This window comes from Crocodylus siamensis, chromosome 5 (genome assembly GCF_052110815.1).
Source record: "Crocodylus siamensis isolate JL-2025a chromosome 5, ASM5211081v1, whole genome shotgun sequence".
NCBI lineage: Eukaryota > Metazoa > Chordata > Crocodylia > Crocodylidae > Crocodylus > Crocodylus siamensis.
The window spans coordinates 5,160,155-5,172,676 of record NC_143399.1 but is presented as its reverse complement, the minus strand read 5'-3'; the positions used below and the strand labels follow the sequence as shown (position 1 = coordinate 5,172,676).

General features: G+C 40.5%; 1 protein-coding gene across 2 annotated transcripts in view; it reads left to right on the top strand.

Moving 5' to 3' along the window:
- TRABD2B (TraB domain containing 2B) overlaps positions 1–12,026 on the top strand; it is a 416,430-nt gene extending 404,404 nt beyond the window's left edge. The window contains exon 7 of one of the 2 annotated variants that reach the window (XM_090047376.1): positions 6,077–12,026. In XM_090047376.1, the coding sequence (XP_089903502.1) occupies positions 6,077–6,299 (223 nt within the window). In that variant the 3' untranslated portion in view covers positions 6,300–12,026. Of the gene's footprint in view, positions 1–5,701; positions 5,841–6,076 lie in introns of those variants that run through there. The other variant, XM_090047377.1, reaches the window with a different exon arrangement.
- Positions 12,027–12,522: the final 496 nt, after the last annotated feature.

Here is a 12,522-nt window from a genome sequence, read left to right as displayed (position 1 = left end):
ATCTCAGCATGGTCTTCAGGCTCCCTCAGCCTGCCTGGTGGCTGATGACAGCAGTTCACAGGTTAGCCCTGATTGGTTGACCCAGATTGCTCAGGGTTAGCCTGTGTCTCCCTGCACCACAGCATGGGATTGGGATTGTGAAGTTGGCATATTCTGTTCCCCGCTTGGCTGGAATAGTAGGGCCCAGTCTGAGGTATGCACTGGCCACATCTATGCAAGACACCGACTGTGCAGTTTTTAGTGCACGGTTGTTTCATACTTGCATACCCAATTACTAACTGACTGCATAGTAACTGGCATTACTATGCAGAAACCAGCTCCACATGGCTTCCTAGTGACCCTAACTAAGCTACTGCACAGTACTGCTCCAGGGTTCATGCCCTGCAATGCTACTGTGCAATGCTAATGAGCTACTGCGCAGTAAGCATCTCATGTAGACATAGCCACCATCTCTTAGGCAGGGTTTTCAAGGAATATAGGCACACAAAGATACAGATAGATGATGAGTAGCATCTTCTAAAGCCTCTTAAATGATTGAGGCCCCTTTACTTCTGTGTTTCAGTTTCTCTGGTTGTAAAATGAGGATAACGAAATGGCCCATGCTTGTAAAGTGCTTTGCGCTCTATGGATAAAAAGCACTACGCACAAGGGTATTCTTATCAGGTGGGTGTTCTTATCAGGTTTTCAATTTTATATCCCTTCTAAAAGATGCCTCCACCCTCAGCTTTCACCATGAGCAGCACTGAGGCCAGTTCTTTTAAGACCCTCGGATATATAATTCTCATTGTTTTCACCATGAAGATAATGTAACGGCACTAGGGGCACATTTACATGTCACCCTATGGTGACATTGTTACTGCACTATGCTTTAGTACCTCCTTTTGGACCAGCACAGTAGCCACCTCTACTGCACTGTGCACAGTTATTTTTAGCCCCTACTTTGCCATAATGGTGCACTAAAATGGGAGAGTGTGCCACTATGGTGAAGTAGCTACTGGTGACACGTAGGGGCATGTAATCGCTATGTCACCATAGCACATTGCTACAGCAATATAGCACATAGCTATGGCAACATAGCACGATGTTTAGATGTGGCCCATGTGTTGCTGTTCATAAGGACCAGATAAGCCTTAAAAAAAATACAAAAGACAAAATAATTGCAGTTTTCTTCCTCCTCAAAAAGCTAAAGCTCAAACAGAACTGATCCCCCAAATGGAGGAGTAATGGCATATTGTGCTATTTAGTGTCATGGCCCTGGTTTTCACTCCAGGCCCGTTCCCAGTTTCAGCAAGCTGCTTAAATACTCCTGTGCTTAAAGTTCAGGGTGTAAGTCAGTGGGTCTGTTCATGTATTTGGTCTTAGGCATGTGACTGAGGATCCTTTCCTGAGACAGTTTTATGAGTTTTAATAGGGAATGGACAACGGCTGACAAACACAACAATTTGGAAATGGCCTTATTATCTGATCAAAATTACAAGCTTGCAAATGTGATACCACAGGTCATTTGGCTAAAAGAAGCCAGGAGTTTTCCAGATTTGTGTAATGACTCCGTAAGTGGAAGAGCAAAACAGAAGTTCAAACAAAGCTGATTACAAGTCAGAGAGCAGGTTTTATTAAAGGCACTTTATCACGGAATAGAGAGTCCAGCATGGAACAATCCTGCCTTGGCAGGAGGTTGCAGTAGATGATCTGAGAGGTATTTTTCATTTCTAATATCTGTGATTTATTATTTAGTGTTCTTAATGTGCAGTTTAGAGCCTGCTCAAAATGAAGCCAGTGGAAAAGTTCCCAGGAAAAGCCCCTGCATGATAAAGCAGACAATTGAGTGCTTATACTCCTACAGAAGAACAGGGGCGGTGCAAGTGCACATGCACCATTCTGCCAAGATGCCATAGCAATGAAACAGCTAGAGAGAATATGTTCTAGGGGTAACAGACAAATGGTTGTGTTAATAAAGTGCTCACTATGTATTCACAAATAATATTAATAAGTTTGTGCCCAGACCCGGACACAGACATGGGCGAACTGGGCAGCCGCCTGGGGCCCAGACAGAAAGGAGGCCCAAAAATGAAAAAAAAAATTACAATTGCAAAAAAAAAAATTAATGCTGCACATATACAGGACTGGCAGTGTTATCAATTGAGAACAACCTATTTAAAGACATCAGCGATAGATGTGATTTGCAACAAAAACAATCATTATCTCTGGCGAAGTGGGGTCCGATACTAAAAGTTCACCTGGAGCCACCAGGAGTCTAGGTGCGGCACTGCTTGTGCCTATTACTACTCAATATTTTTAAATAATTATTTTACCCATAAAAGAGAATATTATCTTCATCCTAACATACACATTTTGAAAGACCTGCAGTGACTAACGGTATATATACATTGACATCATTTATATTAGTTCTGGATACCAATGTAAACTACACTGGGATCCAAAGTGGACAGACATGCAGCTCTCTAGGTGTATCTCCATGCGGTAGGAACTACTGAAATTCCCCCACTTTGGGTGGCACCGGAGCAGGGACCAGCCTTGGGACTCCCTTGGGATGGAAGCAGACAGACAGCACTTGCACTGACTTTGTCCTTTATTTTTCCCAGGGTATTTGATACTGAATTTGTACACGTTCCAGTACTGTTGAAATTGATGTCATCTGTCTGCTCCTGGTTTATAGCCTCTGAAAGCTGGTTACAATGTGTGTTGCAATTAAACAAAAATGTTCAAGAAAAGGCCCTGATTGCCAGCAACCCCCCACCCATCCAGTTTTTAGAAACGACCCACCCAAATATTTGAGCAGAAAACGGAAAATTTAAGCCCCAAAATGAAAATGTTGATTAGAAATGCTGCCAGACCAACTTGTGGGAGCTGTAGATTGGGTGACTAACGCCCCTGTTCTGCTTCGTGGGCCTGGTCCCCCAGCTGGACTGTGTCTGCCTTGATGTGTGGAGAGAGTAGACTATGGCACATCATAGAAGATGTGGTCTGGCTACTAGACCAAGCCCTGGCAAGAGAATGGGGACAGAAAGCATCCAATCTACACCCCCACAAGGTCATTTTAAATTGATTTGTTCTGTTTTTATCTGAAAGGGTTTTGGTTGATGTTTTTTTTTTTTCTTGGTGAGTTGAAATTTTTCCGCAGGGAAGAACCTACCTTCTGACCATCTAATGTGAGAAGCCTAAGTCCAGTTTTCAAATAAAACAAAAACAAACCAAAACAATTTAGGGCTAGTTTTTCAAAGATGAATAAAAATGCGGAAAGTTCAAATGAGCTCCTAACTGCCTCTTAGGGGGCTTAACATCCAGCCTAAGTTTTGATTTTAAAATGATTGATTGGCCTATCAAATTTTCTCTTAATAAAAATAGGTATATATTGAAAAATAACAACTGTGCCATTGACATGACTCTGCACTAGCTATTAGAACCGTTATTCTCAGTACATATTAGACATTTAAACGCAAAGGCTACCCACAGTTATTCTGAAGGGGATAATGATTTATAAGACATATAAGCTTTCGTTCTTCAGGACTTAAGCCAACAACAAGCAGCCTGCATTTGGGAAGGTGCTTTCTCTGGGGTCAAGTTACTAGAGAATTCTCCATAATGGGGGTTTTACATCTTTCTGTGGCTCATCCACGACCGGTTCCTGTCAGAGACACGCTACCGTTTAGACAGACGTTTTGCCTGAACTCATGAGACAGCTCCCATATCCTTAATTTGTAACCAGCGTGTCTTGTCCATAGGAATGCCTTGCTTTAATTCCTTAGACGTTAGTGAAGTTTAATAATACGCGAGATAAAAGCATGGAGTAATAAATCGAATGCAATACCAAACAAAAAATGTTACCCCAAAGAGCTGCAGATTAGTATAAGGAGTAGAAATGGAATTAAAAGGAAGCATCACAACATCCATGAAAAGTCATATGTGATGAACTGGCTTGTCAAAGGTATTGATTGACTCGTTGACTGCTCGTTTGTGTTTACCATTGCCATCTACTGGGTGAAATCAGACCTTCCCTTTCATATACAGAATTCATGGAGATCTACTCCAGATGTTTATAGCATCCAGAAGAGACTTGTGTAGAACTTCATACTAGTATTTTCTAGCTTCCGCTTGTTATTGCTCATTCAGAAGACATTTGCACATTTGCATCTTGTGCCACTGAATTGTATCCTCCTTCTTAAAACCTCAGTTACCCGATGACCTTTTTATCTGCAGTTTTCTGCAGTCACAGACGTTTCTCCAGATCAAGTCAGTGTGGCAGATGGTGTAAATCAATGTGTCTCTATTTCAAAATAGCTATGTGGATTTGTATCCCCTGGGGATCTGGCCACAGCCTATTAAGTTGTCTGCATTTGGGGAGCATTTTTTTGCTACATCATGTTTGAAAAATCTCTTCTTCCTTCTTCAGAAGTTCTGCTTCTACGAGATATACATCTGTGTGTGTATGTATATAGACACACACATATATACTTAAATATATATATGTTTGTATTTGTATACATGCATGCACGTATATTTATATATTTGTAGACTTGCATGCATGTTTATATACAAGGACTGCACTGGCTGTTGGCTTTTCCGGGGGTAGTTTACTGGAGTCCTGCTCCTTTGCAAATGGGAAAAGAACTTCAGTTAAACGCTGCCACTGTTGGCACACCCGTTGCATTGTCATTCTTCCCCTTACTTGTCAAAAGACTGTCCTGTTTTTAAGATTAAAAAGCTACCAGACACATCCCATAGTTTGCAATGCTTGACCAAAGCTATAGCACATAGCCTATGAGGAAAGGCTGGAAGAATTTCAATTATTTACTCTGGAGAAGCGTAGACTGAGGTGGGGATTTGACGCCAATCTTGAGACACAGAAAGGGTTGTTATAAAGAAGATGGTGATCAAACCTTTCATTGTCCACATGGTGCAGGTTATAAAATTACGGTCTTAAATTGCAACAGGAGAGATCTAGGTTGGATCTTAAGGCGATTTGAATTATGAAGGTGACTAAGTACTGAAACAGATTACTGAGAGATGTTGTGGCATCTCCATCACTGGACATTTTTAAGTTCATATTACACCACCACTTGGTTGAGATGCTTTATGCAACGATGATCCTTCCCTGAGCAGAAGGGGTTGGACTAGCTGGCTTCTTGAGGTCTCTTACAGCCCTACTTTTCTGTGATTTTAGGATGGCTTCTTCACTGTTGGACATTGAGAGCGTGTCTGTTCCTATGGAAAGTTGTCTGGGATGGGGCTAGTAACCTGAGACCCCAAGCTTAGTTCTGAATGGGACTTCTTACTTTAGATTTCATTGGCCATGTCTACACATTCATTAACATGTTTTTGCTACTGCACATTAAATGTAGTACCTCTAATATAAGGTACTATTTAAAGGTGCTTTAGGCAGCCCCAATGCACACTAGCTAAAGCAAATGCCTTTTTAGTGATCATTAATGAGCAGTAAACTAATTCTACTGTGCATCAGCATACTGGCACTGTTTTTGATGTGATGTTTTAATGCACAGTAGAATAAGCCATTGTGGGTTAAAGTCCACATATAGTCATGCCCATTGGGACCAGAATTAGATCCTAAAAGCACATCATAAATTAACTCTAACATAAAGGTTGAATGATACTTCAGTCATGTAACTATTGGCCCAGATCCAGAGCCACGTACCTAATCATAGCTCTATCAACTGTATTTCAGACACTCTGTTTTGATTGAAAATCCCTTGTAGCCAGTTGAATTGAAGTTCTCATCTCTAAGATTGCAGCCATAAATGAGAGTAAATGAGTAGAGACAAGGCTTCCATGTTCTCTTTCATGATCTCACTGGATTCTCTTAGGTAAGTGGCATCAATCCATGCCTCAGTTTCCCCCAGTAGCAACCAAAGACCATAACATGCCTCTGCGAAGGAGGTGGTGAGGTATTTAGCACATTAAGCTCTTCAGGGGAAAGAACTATATTTGGGCAAGATGTTCCGCTTGTTATTAGTACTGATTTAGGAAGATGCTGGCTCAGTAATACCTGGACAGGGAAAACAAACATCATATAATTTTCTCCCTTTGTCTTTCTTTTTAGCACGACCACATTACCTTCCTACATCAAGATCACCAATGGTTACATCACGGTCAAGCCACCCATTTGGATTTCAAACCGACTGGATCACAGACCCCGTTCAGATCGCCCCTCTCACCATCAACCCAAAAGCTCAGCGCCAGGCAGTGTGTTGGTGCCATCACTAACTGCTTCTTTCTGTGTAGCAATAGCTTCTTTCCTCCTGAGTCTACTGAGGCCTTCCTGACCCACCTCATTTCATGTGCAATAGCCAGAGGAGAGAACAGAGATAATTTATGACCAAACAGGAGGCTTGTTCAAGAGCAGTTTCAACCCGGATGTTCTAACTGAAGGGAAATGGTTGTGTCTCTAGCTGGTTTTGTTGCTTTCCCAGATACATTTTAAAACTCTAAAGCTTTATGGTAACACTGACTTACATCTTCTTTTTGTAGAAGGATCTTTATTTCCCATAGTGCTATGGGGCTTTGTAAAATATATGTGTTCATATAAAAAAAAAAAAAGAAAGTGTATTTATTCGACTGGTAAACTTATTGTTGTTTTATATGTTAATAACATCCGTATTAAACAGTAGCAATGGTGAAATGGATAAATTAATATTTGCTATATCTGTCTTTGAACTGACACTGCCAAAGTCAGCATTGACCCCCAAAGAACGTGTTTTGGTCATTTCAGTTTTACAGCCACCCTCTCATAGGCCAATTTGCGCTGATCCTTTTTATTTTATCTTTTTTTTTTTCGATCTGTTCACTGCAATTTAAATACACCTGAGGCAAATTCTGCTTTCTGTGGGCTATCTCCATTAGGAAAAAAGTGTGTTCTTAACATTAGGTAAAATCTTAGTGAAGGAGACATAGGGCATGACTACACATGCCTATTTCAGGTGCTTTAGCCCGATTTAAGGTGCATTAAGAGTGCAGGTCTATAAGTGCATGCTCGTAATACACTTTTAAAATGGTGATTTTAAGCTATTCTTGCCTAAATTTGATACCTCAAAAGGAGGTATCAAATTGGTGTGCAAATAGCTCATGGGCCTTAACACATATGTAGACAGGTTAAGGTCCATTTGCACTGTGTATTTTGAGTGACTTGGGACTAACTTTAGTAGTTATAAAGCAAATGATGATCAAACGTTTCATTGTCATAACTTTAGTCCCAAATCAGTCCCAACACAGTGTTAATGCACCTTAGTGCATGCATGTGTACATGCATGCCTAAACTGCCTTAATGTGTATTAGGCAAATATGCATTAAGTTTAGGCATGTGTAAAAGCACATGTAGCCACACCCACAGGGGGTTTCCACACGTTAACAATTCAAGATAAATCTTTAACTCACCCTTTTATTTCATACAGAAACAACAAACTGCCTTGTCTCCACTGTGACTAATTAGCAGTTCCTGGTAATAAACCTGGAGTAAGAACACACAGACTGAAGATGTGCCTTTTAAGTCTAGGGTACCCCTATAGAGTTGGTATCTCCTCTTATAGACATGGTGTATCAGCGTAACTCTATTTCTGATTTTCCTCAGTGCAGACAAAAACAGGGTCTGACCTAGCTACAGGCTGTAACTGTTTAATCACATGCTGGTCTACAGAACTTGTGTCTGGCCATCATTTAGACAATGTAGGCTGGGCAGGTTGGATGCAGAAGCAGCTTAAAGTTCAGGTTTGTAATGCCATGCTCCTACTGCTCTGATGTATATGACTGGTCCCTCTGTGTTGAATCATGACCTAATCTAAAACCCACTCAGATTTATGAAAAGACACCTATTGACTTCACTAAACTTTGGATTGGGCCCTTTGGTCATGAAGGCATACAGAAAGATTCTCAAGAGGTGGAGATCAGGACACTTCTATTTATTTAATAGAGTTGTGCCAGGTTATACCCACTAAAAATCTCACTCACTTGCCAAATGGCTTGTTTTGAGTTTGACGGTGATATACAGGGAAAAGAGAAGAAGCATGAAACTTCACTTCAATCTCGTCCTCAGTGGGCTAAATGCACAGTAGACTAATTCTCCTGTGCATTAGTGCGGCAGGCAAAAACGTGCTAATGCGCAATAGAATTAGTCTAGAATTAGTCCTGTGATGACAGGTACCAAACTTAATGTGCTGTAAGTATAGTGCATTAATGAATGTGTACACATGTCCAGTGAGAACCAGGTTGCTTGCTACTCTCTGGAAACTAGTTACAGAGAATTTTGAACACCACCCATAATTTAAAAGGCAGCACGTTTAGTAGAGCAAATTGATTTTTGTTCTTCAATGCTTTTTTTTTGGTGGAAATGAAAATTGTGGAATATGTTCAATTTGATTGGAAGGTTTCATAGTTTCAAAGAAAATCAGAAATGGAAAACAATACAAAGATCAATCAAACGATGCCATTGCTTTGCAGCAGGCAGACTGAATTTGTAAATAGGAGGGTTTTTTTTTTTTAAAGAAGCTAAAATAATTTCAGTTTTGGGTTTTCACTCAAGTTTTCCCACAGGAAATTTAATAGCAATCCACTCTAGTGTTTAGCCTTCCAGGAATGGAAAGGACATTTTGCATAGGGATCTGTAAGCAATTGTACGGTGAATCATACTAACAAAATTAGGTGTTTGTTTGTTTGTTCCATCTCTATCACAGTTAACAGAAGAAAATACGGCAGGTTAAGGAATAGTCAGGGTGTAAAAGGCAAATGCCTTTATCTGGAACCCGCTCCACAAAGCTAGGATGCTCCAGGTTGTACATGACTGTTTTGTTTCATATTCCATCACATCCCAGGTAAAGATCAACCCTTTGGTGCAATGTCAAGGCAACAAATGATAGAGGGAGTTTTTTTCTGAATCAACTATATAGGCTTTGCTTCCCTTCAGATAGAAGGATGCTAAGATTCATTTTAGGTGCATGGCATGGAAGTGAGGGGGTACATTGCTTAGTGAGCTAGATCTGTTTTTCCAGGGCTGGTACAAAAGCCTACAACTTGAAATGGAAAACATTGAGCGTTGCCCCCAGTGAGAGCTTCAAGCACGTCTCATGCATATTTTTACATTGTATATTTTGGCTTGTGGAAGGTTAGAGATGTTGGTTTTGGAAGGAAGCCATTCACCTTGCATGATATTTATTGCACTGGATCGCATATTGGAAACATGTTTTAGGATCTTTAGTTTCAGTTTTATTTGAGCTCTTATGCTGTAAGAGATTTCATTTGAGTATAACAGCTTAGAAACTCTTGATTTTCAATATAAACTTGCCTAGAAAAGGGTTCTACTGCAGCAGACAGTGACCTGGATCTTTTAACTGAGACCTTTGAACTCATTTCCAGATAAATGACCCCATACTAAATGACCCCATACTACAGGTAATATGCAGGTTTTCTTGAGACGATGGTATATGACATAGAACAAAGCCCAGGCTTATTACCATTGCAATATGGCAGCATCTAGAGATGAGGGACCTGGTTTGCTCTGTAAAGCACAGTTAGAGATAATCCCTGCCTCCTAGAAATTAAAACCAAATAGGCAAGACAGAGGTAGAAGGGGAACAAGAGATGCAGTAACCTGTCTTGCATTATACAGTCAGATGTTGGTGGGGCTCAAGATACAACCTGCATCTCCCAACCTTATTCAATAAAGCACAATTATTTCCTACTTTGACCTGTACGTGAGGGTATATATAGATATCTAGATCTAGATATCTCTATACATAGTAATTTATTGGTTGTCAAAATATTGCACGCACACAATAGTCAGTTGGAAGTTCACTGTAGTAGCAAAAAAAGATCTCTGAGCCACTGTTCCAAAAGCAACATATATCGCTATCTATAGATAGATATCTATAGATCTATATATAGAGAGAGAGAGCGAGAGAGAGAGAGAGAGGACATCTGCCCTCCTATGGACAATCTTACGAAATCTCTGTAACAAGTTTCTCCTCTGGAAGCACAATATTAGCAAAGGATTTAGTGCAGATGTAGCTGCTTTAAGGCTATCTAGCAGCCAGAAATGGGGAAGGGCCAATACTGTGTAATCAATGAGTTTTCCATGGACCCTAACTGAGGCAGCTCTACATCAACAGATTTAACACAGTTCTCTAATCAGATAATATTCCCTTTATGCCATAGTCTACAGATATCTTTCCAACTAACTGCCATAAACTACAGATATCTTTCCAACTAACTGCTTTCAATCAAATGTTTGTAAAACAGAGCAATAAATACATAAAGGACTATAAAATAAGACCCCACTGCACTGGACTCTAGACAATATGGAATACATAGTAATTAACTGTGCTAACCCAGTCCTAATAAATGTAGAAAATAATCATGACATTAACATGACCCACTTGAATACAGGACTTTCAGAACCACAGTTTTGTGCTATCCAGTGTATTTTTGTTTGGAGAGTGTGTATAAAATTCAGATGCATGCTGTGTGCATTATAATAAGAGTCATGGTGTACCGGCTGCACTGGACTTCTGTTTTCCTTTTGGGTTTTGAGCTTTTAGGGCTTGGATTTTTAGGCTTCCCACAGCAACCACAAGAGATAGAAATTGACTTTCTTTTTTCCCCTTAGCAAAAGCTGGGAGTTATGTGTAATCACATGACTCCAGGAGTTGGCGCTTTAAGAAAAACAGCCACTACCACGAGAGCCACAGTAAAATTGCAACTGTTGGCCACACTGTATATCTGAAATATCCTCCAGATTTTTCATGAAATTTCTTCTAACAAGGGCCATGATTTTGGTATTGTTAGATCCAACTTTGAAAACTCATGTGATTCGGTCTCACAGCAGAACACCAAGTTAAAATCAATCCTCGTAGAGTTGGTCCTCTATCTAATGCAGCAAACTCATGCTAGTTAACTATCTAGCCTGCGAGGAAAAGAAAATGCAGCATTGCAAACAAAAGAATCTATTCCAACTGTTTTGTGTCCATGCTTTTCTTGCCACTCTTCACCTACAGACCTTATCCTAAAGTGTGTTGCCATCTGGAGAGCATGTCTAAAGTGGAGATCACTGGGTGGCACATTACATTGTGTGAATGGCATGTTTTTCCAGTGTACCTATTCGGGTTTCTGAATAATCCATTGTCTTCCTATACCTCTACTGGTAGTAACTGCTGAGTTTGATTAATAATCAAAAACCCTTGGTCTTGAACTCCCTGCACCTTCCTCCAAACTCAGAGGTAACTGAGGGAAATCCAAGGCTCAGTGCAGTATATTTATCTACTTTCTTTGATAGGCAGTTGGCAAGAAAGTGAGATAGTTCAAACCATCCTTAATGCAATAATGTGCTCAGGCAATTTATTACCAACCAGCCCCCATGTGGGAAGGAGTCGTTCACAGAGTATTTATATCAGAGAAACCAAAGTGCCAAGATTTAGGTTTTTTGGTTTTTTTTAAATCAGCTACATGTCATTGCCTCGAAGTGCTGCTGACTAAGGTAATTCTAGGGAATCAGGTAATTCAATATTGGGTCCAAACCTGCGTAGGCTAGATTCACACCTCTGGCGAGATTGCCAGGCCAACCAGGGCCCATCTTCAAGTTCACCTGGTTTGACTGAGTTGGAGAAAACCAGCCGCATGAGACAGCCTGTTCACACCACCGCAAGCCCACGGAAATCCTCTTTTGATTTATACCAGTGCAAAAATTCTAGCAACTAGTTTTTAAGCCAGTGCCTTAATCTTGGGAAACTCCTTCCCAACTGCTTGATTGCACTGTTTTTGTGGAGAAATGACACCTATTCGAGCTGCAGCATCACATCAACGTACCAATTACACGTTCATCGGTTCCCAATTCAAATGGTTAGCTCCCAATTCAAACATTTTTCAAGTATTTCTAAGCCCCCCCATTCCACCTCATGCTTTTATGAACTGTTTTGAAGAGTGTAATGAAAAAAAAAAGATGCTTTCTAATGTTATTTTGTCAAAATATTTTTGTAGCATAATATATTAATAAAAGTTATTATGAATCCACAGCACGGGAATGTTGTACACGTGGGTTCTTTCCCTTGCACTTTAACTTGGGCATTTATTGAAAATGGAAGAACTCGGATATAAATTTTGGGGTGGAATTTGAAAGCTGTCTTTTGGGGGTGGGATGGGCTCTTTTCCCCCTGGAAACAGGCCATTTCAAGGTGGCAAATACATAAGATGTGAATATTTTGCAGTAATAAGCAGTTTTCTTTAATTATTGTAATGACCTGGGAGGTCTGTGTACAACCTAGAAATGCTGGTTTAAGAAACTGTCGTTTCATTTAATGCTTCAGGGTGTAGTAAGCAGAAATATAAGTGGGACATTTTGTGATCTGGGCAGCAGATGCAGTTGGGGTGGCCAGCTGAGCCATGGCTAGTAATGGTGGCCATCCGTGTGCCCGTCTCACTCAGCACCCAGAGCTGTTGCCCCACTTGCCCCACCTAGTTATGCTACTGGTAGTGAGTAAGTTATGGGCTCATGAGGTCCCAAATAGG